General features: G+C 45.4%; 1 protein-coding gene across 1 annotated transcript in view; it reads left to right on the top strand.

Moving 5' to 3' along the window:
- The window catches only part of USP34 (ubiquitin specific peptidase 34), a 265,626-nt gene that overhangs the window by 190,371 nt on the left and 57,819 nt on the right, over positions 1-17,436 (top strand). Inside the window, exons 43-49 of the mRNA XM_084622930.1 lie at positions 482-645; positions 1,969-2,034; positions 3,756-3,902; positions 3,993-4,049; positions 4,168-4,245; positions 15,533-15,627; positions 17,102-17,274. Coding sequence (XP_084479056.1) covers positions 482-645; positions 1,969-2,034; positions 3,756-3,902; positions 3,993-4,049; positions 4,168-4,245; positions 15,533-15,627; positions 17,102-17,274 — 780 coding nt within the window. The remainder of the gene's footprint in view (positions 1-481; positions 646-1,968; positions 2,035-3,755; positions 3,903-3,992; positions 4,050-4,167; positions 4,246-15,532; positions 15,628-17,101; positions 17,275-17,436) is intronic.

The raw sequence follows: 17,436 nt of genomic DNA, 5'->3' as shown, positions 1-17,436 counted from the left end.
CCAAGCTAGCTTTGAGCAACCTAGCTCACTAAAATTAGCAGTGAAGCTGTAGCAGCTTAGGCTGTGGCATGGGCTAGCCACCTGAGTACAACCCTGCCTGGGACCTAGCTATGTACTCAGTGGCTAGCTCATGCTGTTACAGCTTCACTGCTAGTCTTAGCAAGCTAGCAAACCTACATGTGGTATAATCACAGTTCCCGACAGCAATGCAGACACCCTAGGAGAGAGCATGTCCTGCACTCAGGAGAATGTGGGGACTGCAGCTGTGCTTCAGACTTCTGGGGAGGGCCTGTTTGTGCTCATTCTGTCCCCCCATGCACATGCTCAAGGTGCACGCACAATCTGGTTCATTATGTCTGTAAATCTAGAATATATAAACATATCTTAATGAAAGGCATAATGTTTTGTAATTATGTATTTTGTTGTCTTTGTAAAAATGTACTTTGAGTTGATTTATTTTTGTAATTCATACTTTTTCCAGCTTCCCATGCGCCTTACAAATGGGATTATTGGCCACATGACGATGTTCGAGCTGAATGCAGGTTTGTTGGTCTAACTAATCTTGGAGCAACTTGTTACTTGGCATCCACTATTCAGCAGCTGTATATGATACCAGAGGCTAGACAAGCCATTTTTACTGCTAAGGTATGATTTCATGTTTTATTTTTAATGAGTGTTCCCTTTATAAACATGCATACTATGCTATTAATTATTTCATTATGATCAAATGATAATTTTTTGTTAGTGGCTAAGGTGCAAAGAGATGTGTTTTTTTCTAAATATTTGTAATACAAAATATGATAGTTCTTTAAAGCACAGTTGTGATAAATCCCCACTCTTAAATCCATGCTGTTAGCATGCTACACCCATAGATTATTGTGAATTAAATTGACTTTTATGTAAATTGTATATAAACAGCCTATCATTCCTGTTTCTCTTACTTCTTTTTACTTATTTGTCCTTAAAATTGTGAGCTCCATGGAGCAGATACTATCTTGAATGTTTGAAAAGTGCCCTAGATAGAGTGGGTGCTAGCATAAATAAATATTTAAAAAATACTTTTAATAGATTAAAGTTGTGAGCCCGTTGGTTGCAACAGGGAACATTGCATTCTGCTCCCTGAAGTTAATAGGATGTGGATGGCATCTATGGCTCTAACTTCTAGTTCCTTTCTGATCAGTGTTGATGAAGGACCTCCTCTGAGCCACTGTTGTCAGCTGCTATTTGGATGATTTAGTTGGGGATTGGTCCTGCTTTGAGCAGGGGGTTGGACTAGATGACCTCCTGAGGTCCCTTCCAACCCTGATATTCTGTGATTCCACCTAACCACAGTTCAGCCAGGATTGCCCTGCTGGAAACTGAGGAAGCTCCTTGGCCACTCACCAGAACACTAGTAATTAGAGGATAAGGCCTTTAAGAACTCCAGCCCATTACAGCACCATCCTGGAGTCACCCATTGGGAGCCATCTACCTTTATGTCATTACTGAATGAAAGAAGTAGTAGTTCCTAATTTAAGAATACTTGGTTTTTTTTGTTTTTATTTTAATGAAGACTGGATTCATACACTGGGATCCAGGGGCGTCTGGCTAGCATGAATTTTTAGAAAGTACTAACCATTCTGTAAACTACATTTATCAGAAAGTAATCTAGGTTTCCAGTGAAATAATGTGCTAAAATGCAGAAAATGAGGTGGTAGTATTTTAGGTTAAAAAAAAAAAAAAGGGAATAGGTACACATGCACATTGTGTGTGCTTGCATGCATATGCATGTAAATATATATGATCATTACGACTGTCATTTATACTAAAATAAAGTATCATTAAATTTTTTATTCTTTTTTTTTTTTGTAAAGAGAAATGCAATAATTGGGCTAATTGTTCTATAACTTTTCAGTGCCGGTTTTTGGGGAGATTTCTAAGCAAAAAAATTAGAAAAAGTTGTAATCCTATTTTATGTATCTTTTTTAGTATTCAGAGGACATGAAGCACAAGACCACTCTCCTAGAACTTCAGAAAATGTTTACATATTTAATGGTATGTTCTGAGAAGCACTTAAGAGGGAGGAGGGGTGGAAGGGAAGAAGAAGAAGATAAAAATTATCTCTGTATGAGTATGTCTACGCTTGGAGCTTAGAGTGTAGTTTCCAGCTTGAGGACACAGACTTGTGCTAGCTCTCATTAAGCTAGTATGCTAAAAATAGAATGTAGCTATGGCAGCATGAGCTGCAGTGTGGGCTAGCTTTCCTGAGTAGATGCCTAGGATCTTGCATGGTCATGTACTCGGGGCAGCTAGCCAGTTCCACAGATCACATTGCTGCAGTTATATTCTATTTTTAGCATGCTAGCTAACGCGAGTCTGTCTCCTCGAGCTGGGAATCTCACCCCCAGCTCCAAGTGTGAAAGTCCCCTATGTTTTTGTAAGTTTATGGATCATAAATGTATTTGTACCCAATATTATTAAATAGGCAGTAGAGAAAATTTGTATATTTAAATATTTGTATGTTTAAAGTTAAGAAAATTTTAACACTGAGAGCACAATTGTGGTACTAAACAACCTTGCATTAAAGCACAGTGCTGATGTATACCATCTAAGACTATGTATACCATCTAAGCACTGTGCCTCAGCTCTAATGCGCATGCCCTCCATGTACCCTGTAGGGGTTCTGAGAGTATGTCTACACTGAAATTAAATAGTTGCAGCTGGCCCGGGCTATGGGGCTGTATAATTATGGTGTAGACGTTGGGCTTGGGCTGGAGCCTGGGACCCTCCTTCCTCATGTGATCCCAGAGGTTAAAGGTTACGTGCTCCTAAATTGGCTCTTAAAAAGCAAGAAATATCCAATGAAGGCATTTTTCCTTTAACATACCTTTAACCATCACACATCATTTTTACCACTTTCACTGACAAAACTCTTTGCTATAATTAAATCCCCCAAACCTCCAACATACATAGTAACACCATATGCAACACATTCTTCACAATCACATTATATATAATGGAGATCCTTAAATCTGGTCAAAATAACATTAACATAGATGTCTGTCAAACAATTTTGAACCAGTGAACTATATGATATGTTTCAGAGTGGTAGCCGTGTTAGTCTGTATCAGCAAAAAGAACGAGGAGTACTTGTGGCACCTTAGAGACTAACAAATTTATGTGGGCATAAGCTTTTGTGGGCTAAAACCCACTTCATCGGATGCATGCCGTGGAAAATACACCCATTTTTTTCATGTTCTCTGTATATATATATCTTCCTACTGTATTTTTCACTGCATGCATCCGATGAAGTGGGTTTTAGCCCATGAAAGCTTATGCCCAGATAAATTTGTTAGTCTCTAAGGTGCCACAAGTACTCCTCGTTCTTTCTATATGATATGTTGTTTGCCCCTGGAGAAGAAAGACTGAGGATTAAACATTTCTCAAGATCAAGCTTTTAATATCTGCTATCTGACATATGCTTATCTAATACTGTATTTGGTATCTGAACAGATCCACAAAATGTGAATCATCAACTCTCTATTGAAATGCTTTTATTTTACTTTTAATAAGTATTTATTTGTAATATTAATGGTACACCTGTATTCTGCTAGTGATTTTGAAACAATTTGGTAGCTAATTTTTTCAGAAGCATTTAAATTTCCTTTATCATATTATATTTTTTATATTAACTGTATTCATGTTTTTATATACATTTTATTTTAAAGTTGGGTTTTTTCATATATAATTTTGGGGGTCTTTTCTCCCCCCAAAAGGAAAGTGAATGTAAGGCATACAATCCAAGGCCTTTCTGTAAAACCTACACCATGGATAAGCAACCACTTAACACTGGAGAGCAAAAAGACATGACAGAATTCTTCACTGATCTGATAACAAAAATTGAGGAAATGTCTCCCGAATTGGTGAGTTCTTAAAACATGCTACAAATGGGGGCTCTTAAAGCTATAGATTTGCTCAAGTTTTGTTGACAGAATTCGTTCATTTATTCACAGAAAAATACAGTGAAAACTTTATTTGGAGGGGTCATTACAAACAATGTTGTGTCTTTGGTAAGTATCACTTTCTTTCCTGCCCACTTCATTCTAAGATTAGAATACCCATTTTAATGTATCAGAATAATTCGTTGACTTTCCTTTACCACTTTTCTGTTTTGCTATTTTCATTGAGGACTGTGAGCATGTCAGTCAGACTGCTGAAGAGTTCTATACAGTGAGGTGCCAGGTGGCGGATATGAAGAATATTTATGTAAGTTCTGCCATGATGGCAGTTGTAATATAGATCATAATGTTTTAAGGAAATTAGCTCAGTCATGTAAAAGAGATTTCTTATTTTACTGTATTGCATATGCTGCTGCTTTCCACACCTGCACTTTAATTTGAGCACAACTCTGGGCTTTGTTATGATTCCATAATTTTGTAATATTGGGTGACAGCTGTTTCATTGCAGCAGGCCATCTGTGAATGGTCCCAGGAGTTGATTTAGAACCCTTCAAGGATCCTGGACTATAAATTTTATTACTATAAAAAAGATCACTTCTTGTTCCCTGCTATGTTTTTTATGTTTTATATTCACATTTTAAGAGAAATGTGTCAAAATTCCAGGGTTAACTGCAGCTCTGCCTCCTGTGTGAGGTGCCCCATTGGGTCTTTGGCCTTCAGCCATCGGACCCCTATCAACAAGGACCCACGTCCCTCTCCTTCCCAACCAGGGATTTTACGTTTGCAGACCCCTTACAATTCACTATGTTTATCCCAGCAGGTCTGATCTTAATGCAGCACCTGCGATTCTCTCTCTCTGAAGAGACAAAGATAGTGTCTGCTAGTGACCAGAACAGTACATTTATTGTAGGGCAATAGCTTACAGAGAAAACATAGAATAAAACTATAAGCAATCTACACAAATGCTAAGCTTACCAGATGTCACCCATCTTCCACCTGGAGACTGTGGCAGTTTTCAGTCCTTCAAATCCTTCCAGCAGGGTTTTGCTGTCTTAATTACAAAGTCATGTCATTTTTTTGGTGCCAAATGAGCATCTGATTCAGTTCAGCCTCCCCATTTATACCAAAAAGCTTTTCTTAGGGCATGTCTACTCTAGAAATGTAATTCGACCTATGTTAGATTGACTTACAACCACCTCAATAATTACTGCAGTGGTTCATGTCCACACTGCCCTTCTTCTGGTGGTGGTGTGCATCCTCACCAGGACTGCTTCCACAGATTGAAAAGGGGCAGTGTGGGGGGCTGATAGCCTAGGCTCTGAGCAACACACGCAGCTCCCGACCAGCAGCCTGACTGCCCTCTCAGCTCTCCAGTCCCCTCCTCCAGGAGGCTGGCTCTCCCCTCAGGTCTTGGCTTCCCGTTCCCTGCCACCAAGAGCCCGGCTGCCCTGAGCTCTCGGTTCCCCACCCAGCTGCTGCTCTATGCTTGGAGTCCAAGTGGCTCCTGGGCTCCCTGGCTCCTCCCCTCTTCCACCACCACCACCCCCCGCAGGAAGCCGGGAACCTCTGGCCAGCTGCCAGGCTGCACCCTCCCTGCTTCTAGCCAGGCTGCACTGTGGGCTCCCCAGAGCCTTTTGGCTCTCTGCAGGGAGCCCGAGTGCTGCCCAGAGGCTCTCTGCAGGGAGCCTGGGTGCTGCCTGGGAGCCACCCGGACTAAGGGTGTGGAGGTCCCCACCAGGAGCCCCAGGGAGACAAGTGCCAGATGGGGGTGGGGGCAGCACCAGGGCTCCCTGCGGGGAGCCAGGAGCCTTGGGGCAGCAGCCAAGCAGGGAGTCCAAGCAGTAGCTGGGCTGGGAGCGGGGGCAGCCAGGCTCTGAGTAGGGCAGGCATAGCCCGGCTGGGAGCCCTGGATCAGCCAGGCTCTAGCCGGAGCCACTCACTCGCTCCAGAGACAGCCTGGAATATAATTCCCAGCTCACAAAGATTCAGATAACCTTCGCAGATACAAAAGTTTGACTGAGGCAGTTTGACACATCTCAGTATAGTAGTGTTTTGCAGTTCCCATACTTCCAAGATCTTGCATTTGTCGCAAAAGGTTTTTGTAGTTTTAAATGTCAAAACTGATGAATATATTAAGTGCTTTTGTTCATTTCATTTCTTATATTCTATATTGAACTATGTTTTAAGCCAAAATCGCATATTTGAGTATTGTCCATACAAGTCCCCACTCCTGTAGAGTGGGTCTGTGCAGAGCACCAAAGCTCAGAGGAAAGCTTGGACCTTGAGGGGCAGGGGTACATGTTGCACCCGGAGCTAGAAGGAACCAGTGATGTGATGGGTTTCTCCATCTCTAGATTGTTGACCATCTTGTCTGTTTTTTCCTGTAGTAGGATAGTTAGTGTTGTTAATAGTTACTAGGATAGGTTTAACACTGTTTGTTTAAAAAAAGAAAATCATTTTCTTAGTTGGGAACTACTTTGGATCCATCATCCTTACAGGAAGAGGGGTTCCTGGAAGAAAACAAAAAGGACTAAGTTTAAAGAATGCCTACTTCACAGTTTATTTCCTAGTCTCTGACCTCCATACCCAGTCATCTAGAAGTTTTGTTAAGGGACATTTACCTAGACTGTGCCACATCTGCATAAAGTTACAACCTGGGTGTGGCGTTTCATCTGTAATCCATGCTTATGGAAAACAACCTACAGCTTCCAAGACAGACTCACAACCACCTTCGGGCTTTTCTTCAAAGATGTATTCTTGGGTTTTCAGAAACCCAGTGCTGAGAGAGTATCAGAAACATCTGCTAGACCAGATAGGGCTTTGGCCTCAGTTCCACAACATTATTTTTTGATGTCAACAGATTGAAAGAAGAAAATATGGCACCATCAATCCACAGAGTCCTTTTCTCTTCGAAGAACTACTCCTGAGGGAATTATGCACCACCGTGAATGTGCAGTATTCATGTCTCCCGCAGATTTCTTTGCTTCCCTGCAGAAAAATGACTTTCTGACAGGGAAATAAAGGGAAGCTGCAAGAACAGTCACACACCACTCCCAAGCAGTGTAGGTACATCATTTCGGGCACCCAGAGCAGCCGGCGGAGAGGTAAATCTCTGCTGGTCTGGGGACACCCCCAGCCAGTGGCTCCTACCCGGAGCCAGGATCAGCTGCTCGTCCTGGCTGGGCTGGAGGCAGAAGAGGGCGGGACTTCCTCTTCCCCTGAAAGGAGTGGCTGGGGCTTTGTCAGACCCACCCCCAGAAACCTCCTGCAGCTGTAGGAAGCTCAGCATCCACCCCTGCTGCCCCCATCGCTCCTCAGCGATGGGGGGAGGGGTCACTGTACGGGGAGCTACTCCACCATCCACCCAACCCCCATGCATCCGGATCTCCCATACTCAGACACCCCTGCCAAATCTCACCTGGTACAACCAGAATCCCCCTAGCCCTCCATACCCGAACCCCACCCCACTGAACATCAGCCTCTAGATCCGGAGCCTCCTTGCACCCAGCCCCCCTGGCTCCAGACCTCTTCCCCCTGCACCCCCTGCAACCCTAACCCTGCACACCTCCCAGTGAGCCCCCCCCACTCAAACCCCCATCCTGATGCCCCAGCCCCTGCACCGCTCTGAGCCCCACATCCAGACCCCCATGCCACTGACCCTGAACTAGCTGCACCCAGACCCCCACCCAGAACCCCATGCAGAGATACCCAGACACCTCCACTGAGCCCCAGTCACCTTTACTTGGAAGCCCCTGCACCTGGAACCCCTCCAACGAGCTCTGTGCATCTAGATCCCCGCACACCTAGACCCCGCCTCTGAGCTGCCTGTACCCAGATTGTCCCACACATAATCCTCTCACCCCACACCTGAATCCCCTCACACTGAGCTCCTTCACACTTGGATCCTGCCTGGTTAAGCCTCCCTGCCCACACCTGGTGCAGAGGGCCAGGGCCCCAGAGTTTCTGGGGCAGGCCCAGGCCTTGTGCTGTGTCAGGGTCAGATGCAGCCTCACCGCTGAATCCATGTCCTGGGGCTAGGGTGGCTTCAGGGTGATCTTCCACCTTCATGCAGCCATTGGCCTGTGCTCCCCACTGCCATGCTGGAACCTCTGCATTTATTTATTGACAAATAAGACTTGCAGAATTTTAAAATGGATGCAGAATTTTAATTTTTTGGCACAGAATTTTTAATTTTTGGGCGCAGAATGCCCTCAGGGGCATAAGAACTAGACTCCCGTTTATCTCCCAGTCTCTGCCTCAGTTTCACATTCAACAAAAGAGGAGTACTCTGTGCGCTTTTCTCCATCTTGGAACTAGTTCTTGTTATCACTGAAGACAAGTTCTTCTTCGAGTGCTTTTTCATGACCATTCCAATCAGGTGTGCGTGCGTGCCGTGTGCACGCCAGCAGAAGATTTTTCCCTTAGCAGCGTCCGTAGGGTCAGCATGGGCACCCCTGGAGTCATGCCTTCATGGCACCCAATATAGGGCCCTGCCGACCCCCGCACCCTCTCAGTTTCTTCTTACCACCGGTGACAGCTAGCTGGAACAACTGTGGCTCTTGCATTGCAAGCGCTTTTGGCAGTGTTCACTTCAGTCTTCATTGTTAAATAGTTTGTTAGTTATTAGTTATTGTAGTTGTTGTGATTCTTGGGGTTTCCCCCCACCAACAACTTTTTCCCCAGTTCTGGGGTATGCCCTGGTCCCCAGGGGTTAAACTCTGCGAGGATTATGGCAAGTTTATGCCAAAGAGTAACCCGCACTCTTCTTGTCTACAGTGCCTTGGGGAGAGCCACCAAAAGGACAAGTGCAGGATCTGCAAGGGATTTCTCCCTAGGACCCTTAAAGACCAGGATCAAAAGCTCAAGATCCTGCTAATGGAAGTGGCGCTCCGTCCACAATCCAACCTGGGGTCCATAGAACCCACGCCGAGCATTTCCTCATTGGTTTGCAGTGCTCCGGTGCCGACGGTGAGCGAGCTGGTCCCGGGGAAGGACCCTAAGGACTCACAGCTCCACTCATAAGAAACTCTTCTGTCTGGCACCGTTCTCAGTCCCCGGTGCCACAGAAGAAGAAAAGGCTAGAAAAGGGTCGCTCTCCCCATCTAAAGACCAAAGGACCTGCGGCATCGAAGCACATCTCGAGTCAGGCCACCTCGTCTCTCCAGCCCTCCAGGGTCTGGTTGATTCCTGTCCCATCTGGGGTTCAGTTGAGTCTGAACCCTCAACGGTCCCTGGACTGCCAAGGTGATCACTTCTAGCTCCCCTTGACACCGGAGGCATTCGAGGTAGCCAAGGATCTTATATGGCTCTCAGCGCCGTCCTCCCTGCAGAGGAGAGACAAGTCACTGGTGACTGCGTGGCTCTAGTTCCAATCAAGGAGCAAAGCAGCGATGATGGCGCGCCGATCCCCATCTCCGGCGAACCTCTCCCTGGCACGGCCCACCCATGCAGGGGAGCCACACTGGTCCCCGACCTCTCAGCACTGCTCTCCGGCAGCCTAGAGTACTACTCCTCCATGGTCCTCCTACTCAGAGACCTTGAAGTCTGAGTCGGAATCCTATTTCTCCTATAGGACCAGGAGCCAGTGGTCCAGATCCTGCCGCAACCACCAGCACTACCTAGCAGTGGCAGCCTTCGACACAGTGGCCCTTTTGGACACCCTGAGCGCATCACCAGGGACAGGTCCAGGGTCTGGGCCCAAGGTCCAGGTCGGTGTCCTCTGCATCCTTCGTCCCCCGGCCAGCACCACCATTGTCCCCTGGGACCGACCCTCCCATCAGCGGCACTGCTGGCGGCTGCAGCATCGGTACCACCAGCGTCGACGATATTGGCACTGCCAGAACCAACAACTTTGGCACCACCTGCCTCAGCAGCAGTATTTCTGCCCCCAGCTGCCCTGGCACCGCATGCTTCGGACCTAGGAGCTCAGCAATACCGTGTGTTGCGGGACCCATGGGGTGCTGAAGGGAGTGAGCAGGGCCCGCTGCCAGGCCTCTCCTCCTCATCCTCCCCAGATGAAGCTGTGGCAGGGACGTCAACAGCCCCAGCTCTAGGATAACAGGGTCCTTCAGCAGCTGTTATGTGGTGTTGCCCAGAACCTGGGCACACAGGCGGAGGAGGTCGTGGAAGACTTTGACCCTGTTGTTGACATCCTCTCACCCTCTGGTCCCTCTCTAATCCCCTTGCCCTTAATAAGAACGATTACTGAGACAACAAAAACCCTATGGCACACCCCTGCATCTCTGGCCCCTACAGCCAAGAGGAATGAGAGGCGGTACTTTGTCCCTTCTCAAAGGTATGAGTATTTATACACACCCCTAGCCTCCTACCCCCCCGACTCCCTGATGGTTGATGCAGCCAATCAGCGAGAGTGCTAGGGCTACCAGGGACCCGCCCCTAAGAGCAGGGAGGCAAAAAGACTTGACCTTTTTGGCAGGAAGGTCTATTCCACCACGGGAATACAGCTCTGCATTGCAAATCAACAGGCCATAGTGAGCAGATATTCACACAGCGCCTGTGCTGCGATGGCAAAGTTTGCTGCACTACTGCCGCAGGACACTCATGCAGAGTTCTCGGCATTGGTGGAGGGGGGAAAGCTGGTCTCCCAAGATTCCCTACAGCTGCACTAGAGGCACCAAATGCAGCCTCACATGCTATGGCTATGGGGGTTGTAATGAGGAGGGGTTCCTAGTTGCAGGTCTCTGGTCTGCCCCATGAGGTTCAGCAAACAATCCAGGACCTCCCCTTCAAGGGTTCAGCCCTCTTTTCCGATAAGACGGAGAAAAGACTCCATAGTCTGAAAGACCCACCAGCCACTCAATGGAGGCATTTCTGGCCACAACCTCCCTCTAGGTTCTACCAACCTCAAAACTGCCAGGACGCTCCTTGTAGGAGAAATAGGATCGATAGAAGGAGGCAGCATCCCTCCTCAGGCCAGGGCTCGGGCCAGCCCAAGCCATTGCCTGGCCTCAGACCAGCCTTTTGAGGGTGCAGACGAGGACTGCGCACCAGTACTGGAACTGCATCCAGTCTTTCTTACCTTTTGTCCCGAGTGTCCCCTTTCTGGTCCCATGTCACCTTGGACCGCTGGGTGCTCTGCATGGTAGAGAGGGGATATTCCATTAAATTCGGTGCCTTCCCACCCTTCCACCCCCCTCACCCATCCCTCTTCAGGGACCCCTCTCATGAGTAACTTCTTATACAGGAAGTGCACTCACTCCTCTCAGTAGGGGCAGTGGAAGAGGTTCCTCAGGAGCAAAGTGGCAAGGGTTTGTTTTCCCAGTATTTCCTAATACCGAAAGCCAATAGTGGCCTCAGGCCCATCCTGGACCTATGGGAACTCAACAAGTTCATCAAGAAACTCAGGTTCTGCATGGTCTCTTTGGCCTCCATTATCCCCTCATTGGATCCAGGAGACTGGTATGCCGCCCTCGACTTGAAGGATGCGTACTTTCACATAGCGATAATTCCACCTCATAGAAGATACCTCAGGCCAGGGCATACCTCCCAGAAGCCAGGTTTCAGTCACTGGGCAACATCATATGGGGCCTCAGGCAGTTCCCCACCACTACAGCAAGGAATTGCCTGGAGCTTCTGGGGCACATGGCCGCGTGTACCTACGTAGCACAGGATGCCACACTCAGGCTTCATCCACTCCAGTCATGGTTAACATCAGTATATCAACCAGCTCAGGACACTTTGGACAGTATCATAGCCCTGCCTTGCCCGATACTAGGCTCCCTCCTGTGGTGGCTCGACCCACAGGTAGTATGTGCGGGGGTCCCCTTCACCAGCCTCCAACCATCCTTCTCATTAATGACAGATGCGTCAGATCTGGGATGGGGGCACATTTGGGAGACCTCAGGACCAAAGGCTTCTGGTCTCAGGCGGACCTTGCTCTACATATCAGTGTCAGAGAATTGAGAGCGGTGCACCTAGCGTGCCAGGCTTTCAGAGTCTATGGATCAGGAAGATGTGTATCAGTCCTCATGGACAACACCACGGAAGTGTTTTATATCAACAAACAATGGGATGTATGCTCCTCTCCCCTTTGCCAGGAAGCCCTCATGCTGTGGGACTTCTGTGTAGACCACTCGATACACCTGCGGGTATCATACCTCCCTGGGATACAGAACGAGCTGGCAGACAGTCTCAGCAGGTCTTTTCACGGCCACGAGTGGTCCCTCCAGCCCGACATAGTGAGCTCAATCTTCCAACACTGGGGCTTTACCCAAATAGACCTGTTCGCCACACAACGCAACAGGGATTGTCAACTATTCTGTTCCTTCCTGAATCACAGCCCAGACTGTATTCCTACTTCTGTGGGGAGGCCGCCTCCTATACTTGTTCCCTCTGGTTTCTCTCATTCACAAGGTGCTCCTCAAGATCTGCAGGGACCGAGCCCTAGTGATATTGGTAGCTCTGGCCTAGCCACGCCAGCACGGGTACACATTGCTCCTGGAAATGTCTGTGGTAACTCTGGTCACCCTACCACTCGTTCTGGACCTAATCACACAGGATTATGGCTGCCTCCGGTATCCAAACCTCGAGTCACTCCACCTCACAGAGTGGAAGCTTCATGGCTGAATGCTGTGGAGCTGTCCTGCGCTGATCAAGTCAGACAAGTTCTCCTTGGAAGTAGAAAGCCCTCCACAAGGGCGATGTACCTGGCCAAGTGGAAGAGGTTCTCCATCTGGTCAGAGCAGCACCATCAATCTCCGATGCTTGCCTTCGTGCCATTTATACTGGACTGCCTCCTCTATCTTAAGCAATAGGCAGTGTCCGTATCATCAATAAGAGTTCACTTGGCAGCTATCTCCGCCTTCCATTCAGGCACAGACGGCTACTCAGTCTTTGCAAATCCAATGATCAGCTGTTTCTTTAAAGGTCTTGACAGACTATACCCGTAAGTACGACAGCCTACCTGGCTTGCGATCTCAATCTAGTCCTTTCCAGACTTACGGGACCACCATTTCAACCACTGGCGATGTGCTCCCTGCTTTATCTCTCTTACAAGATGGCGTTTCTTCCCTATCTTCCTTCAGTGACCCTTCTCACAGGAGCTTTTTACAAACAGAAGTGACTTGTTGCTCTTAACAGGAGCAGTAGAAGTAGTCCCACAGGAATAAAGGGGAAATGGATGGTACTCCCAATATTGTCCCATTCCGAAGAAGAAAGAGGGTCTTCATCCCATTCTCAATCTGAGGAAACTCAACAGATACATGTGCCACCTCATATTCAGGATGGTAACACTTGCTTCCACTTGATTCCAGTGCTCCAAGCCCAGGACTGATTTGCAGCTCTTGACCTACAAGATGTGTACTTCCACATTGCCATTCATCTGGCCCACAGGAAGTATCTGAGATTCACGGCCAGGCCAGATCACTACCAATGCAAAGTTCTACCCTCCAGACTCTCCATAGCACCAAGAGTATTGCAATGGTGGCGGCAAACCTCAGGAAACAAGGGAAACATGTCTGCCCACATCTAGATGATTGTCTGAACTGAGGGTTCATCCTCGGATGAAACTAGCAGTAGTACAACAGACATTATCTCAGTTGGGACTCCTGGTGAATTATGAAAAATTGTCTCTCATATGATAGAATGCCTAGCAGCTCTGCTTGTCTCTCAAGCAGTATGAGCTTGCTTACCAAATGACAGATTTTAATCTATTCACTCCCACATATTCAAATTACTGGCAAAACTGTCGACCACAGTGAATGCCTGTCTAGCCCTGGCTCCATCTTGAATGCTGCTGGTGGACACATCAGGGAGGGTTGGGGAGACTCATTTGGGTCACTTCCAGGTACAAAGGCGTTGGTCCTCAGTCAACCTTAAACTCCATATGAACCTCTTAGAGCTAAAGTGGTAAGACTGGACTGTATAGCTTTCAGACATGCTCCACAGGACTTGGTAATGCAGATCATGATGGACAACACACTGGCAATGCACTACATCAACAAATCAGGCAGCATCTCTTCCCATTTATGTCAGGAGGCCATCGAACTCTGGAAATGGTCCCGGCTACATGAGGTGACCTCAGTGGCCCCTCACATTGTTGCCAATGTTGGTGTTACTATGATTTTAAGAGAATGAACAGAATATTCAGGTGGACTGAAACTATAAAAGGGAGGGGTGAACAAACTCCCCAAGGGACCTCTCCTCTCTCTCCCTGTCCATCTCTTTTGAGAAGCCAAAAGAAGCAGCCTTTGGACTCTGGGTGAGGGGTCCTGACCTAGAGGTTGGTCAGTAAGACTAATGGAAGCATGTGGTGAGAAACTTTGCTTGACTCTAATATAGTTTGTTACTTTAGGCACTAGAAAGCGTTTGATCTTTTTTCTTGTAACCGTTTTGTCTTTTATGCCTCATTGCTTGTATTCCCTTAAAATCCATCTCTTTGTAATTAATAAACTAGTTTCATTGTTTTATCTAATCCAGTGTGTTTAAGTTGAAATGTCTGGGCAACTCCATTTAAGGTGGCAAGTGGCTGTATATTATTCCCTTAAAAGAATAATGGTCTTAATATATTTGGACTGTCCAGGAGAAGGCTGGGCAGTACAAGGCATACATTTCTGGGGGGAAATCCAGGACTGGAAGTGTGTTGGGTCTCCCTGCAATATAACCAAGGCTGGTGAGAGCCAGGGTGTAACAAACACATCTGGAAGTGATCTGCATACTGGCAAACTGTTTTTGCCATAAACCATTAATATGAGCAAAGCTCCTTTACAGAAGTGCAAGGTCTATCAGTACATGCAGAATAAAGTGGAAGACCTCTCATTTGAAGGGCTGGATATCTTCTTAATTTTTGCATGTTAGTGTTAATTAATTTATTGTATGTTCTCCAATTAAACATTTTAGGTCAAAAGGAAAAATGGTAGATATGCTAATGATGATGAAATCAGCCATTTGGTTTTGTTTTTTCCTTTCTTTGACACTTGTGTATGTGCTGATAGTTAACAAAGTAAAACACTAATGCATTTTGAGAAGAAGTCTGACTCAATGGTCAGAGTGTTAGACTGGAATTTGGAACACCCAGGTTCAATTTCCTGCTCCACCACAAAATTTTTATGTGACCATGGGCAAGTCATTTAGGGTATATCTGCACTGCGATAAAAAGTGTCGAGTCTCAGAGCCCGGGTCAGTTAACTTGGGCTAGCGGGACTAAATATAGGAGCGTAGAAGTTCGAGCTTGGGCTGGAGCTCAGCCTCTGAAACCTTGCAAGAAAGGAGGGTCTCAGAGCCCAGACTCAGATCAAGCCCAAACGTTTACATTTTTAGCCTCTCAGCCTTAACCCTCTGAGTATGAGTCAGTTGGCCCAGGCTCTGAGACTCAGCACTGTGGGTTTTTTACAGCAGTGTAGACATACCCTTAGTCTCTCTTAGTCTCCTTTCAATTCACCATTTGCCAAATACAGATAATAGTACTTCCCTACCTCACAGGATTGTTGCGGGTGTAAATATATTGAAATATGGCGAAGAGCTCAGATACCACACTAATGTGTGCTATATATGTAGCTGATATAAACAGATTAAGTACCTAAGATAGATCTGAGCTGTGAAAGCACTTATTTGTTTTTCTTGTTCATTGTACACAGGAATCTCTTGATGAAGTAACTATTAAAGATACCTTGGAGGGTGACAACATGTATACCTGCTCTCACTGTGGGAAGAAAGTGCGGGCTGAAAAAAGGTATAATTGTGAAGAAACAAACGTTATTAGCATTTCTTTCTAACTATGAGTTCCATTAATTTCTGTTCGTAGTTTCCATCAAGTGAGAGTAGTAGTCCAAAAATAATCGATAATTATTTAATATTTGAATAACAATAATACTGGAGACCGAAACAGGATTCTAGCCCCACTGTCTAAAGCACTGTACAAACATATAAAGATGTGATCTCTATCCCAAAGAGCTTACAATATAAAAATATAATGACCTACCTAAAACATTTTAGGAAAAGGTCACCTACTCCATAATATCTGCCTTTCTAAAATCGTAACCTTAACGCTCTCGTTTTTCATCATAATCCTCACTGTTCCTTTTGTAGAAACAAATCTCAGTGTATTTTGAACTCATTTACTGTATATGTTTTTGATCAGTCAACTTTGTTGGAAGTTTATTCCATATTTTCATTACTCTTTACACAAAGTGATTGTCTGGGTTCTTTAATCTTGATTTCTGCTTTTAAAATTGTTCTGTAGCTTTTGGAACTCTTTAAAATATATAAAGAAAGTATGTGTGTTATCTGTATCCTCTTATTTTATTTTTAAAAACTTCACCTGATATTGGAAGCTTCACATTTGTTTTTTGCAGTGATTATAAGTGGCACAGGAGAAACGTTCCTTACTGTAAATCTTATAAATATGTTCAGGAGTCTAAAGATTTTAGTACAGATTATGTTCTGCGTTGAAATATGTCTACAAGAAAGAGTTTTGCACATAGATATATGAGTGGTGATGGCAGTGTAGTTAGCAGATGTTGATGCCAGGGTCTGCAAAAAAAACAGAGGCTTAGAACCTAATAAGTCTACCATCTTTTATTTTTGCAAGTAAAGAAAGGGCCTAGTCTTTATTAATGACTGTCCAGGTTGAAAAATTCAGATTATAGATTTCAGCCATGTGTGATTGGAATGAGGAAAAAATAGACTTACACTATTGGGAAAGTGTTCTCTCCCCCTCCCCCCCCATCATCTTTTCATAATTCAAAAATACTTATGTGATTTATTTAAAAAAAGAAAAAAATCCTTGGACTGAGACTAAGCATGGACATTTTCCATCAGAAAAGATTATTTTTTTCAGATTGTAAACGGAGTGTGAAACAGCACACAAAACAGGATCATTATTCTTTATAAGACGTCCCTGATGTAATCTTCACTGTAGGGAGTGCTATTATGTGCTTACTGTAATAAAGGCTGTTTTAAATTAGTCTTCTATCCAGTACCATAATGTAATCCCTGTTACATGTGTCATCTGATGACAAGATTTTTTATAAAATTTGACTAACTGATACTGTGTAAGGGATTGTGGTTGCTGATTTTTAAATTTTAGGTGACGATTTCTAACATGAACTGGAAATGAATGACAGGAGAGAAAGTTTTGAGAGATTTTGTGGCAGTATTATCTAAGCAATTCAGTTTTCTTAAATATTAATTCCTTGCATCTTTAGGGCGTGTTTTAAGAAATTGCCTCGCATCTTAAGTTTCAACACTATGAGATACACATTTAATATGGTCACCATGATGAAGGAGAAAGTCAACACACACTTCTCATTCCCTTTACGTTTGGATATGACACCTTACACAGAAGATTTTCTCATGGGAAAGAATGACAGAAAAGAAGGTAATTGATTTTGCTTTGTCCCTGTAGTTTTTCGACAACCGAACAGTGCTGAAAATTCGACCTTTTGAAAATTTTTGTCTAGTAGTGTAATATAGTGTCAGTTAAACTGCGTAGCCAGGTGGCCAGGGGCATATGGTGAAATTCATGGAAATTAAGCTCGAA

This window comes from Lepidochelys olivacea (assembly GCF_965140295.1).
Source record: "Lepidochelys olivacea isolate rLepOli2 genome assembly, chromosome: 3".
NCBI lineage: Eukaryota > Metazoa > Chordata > Testudines > Cheloniidae > Lepidochelys > Lepidochelys olivacea.
Note: the sequence above shows the minus strand (reverse complement) of the source record. Positions and strands in the feature narration are given on the sequence as shown.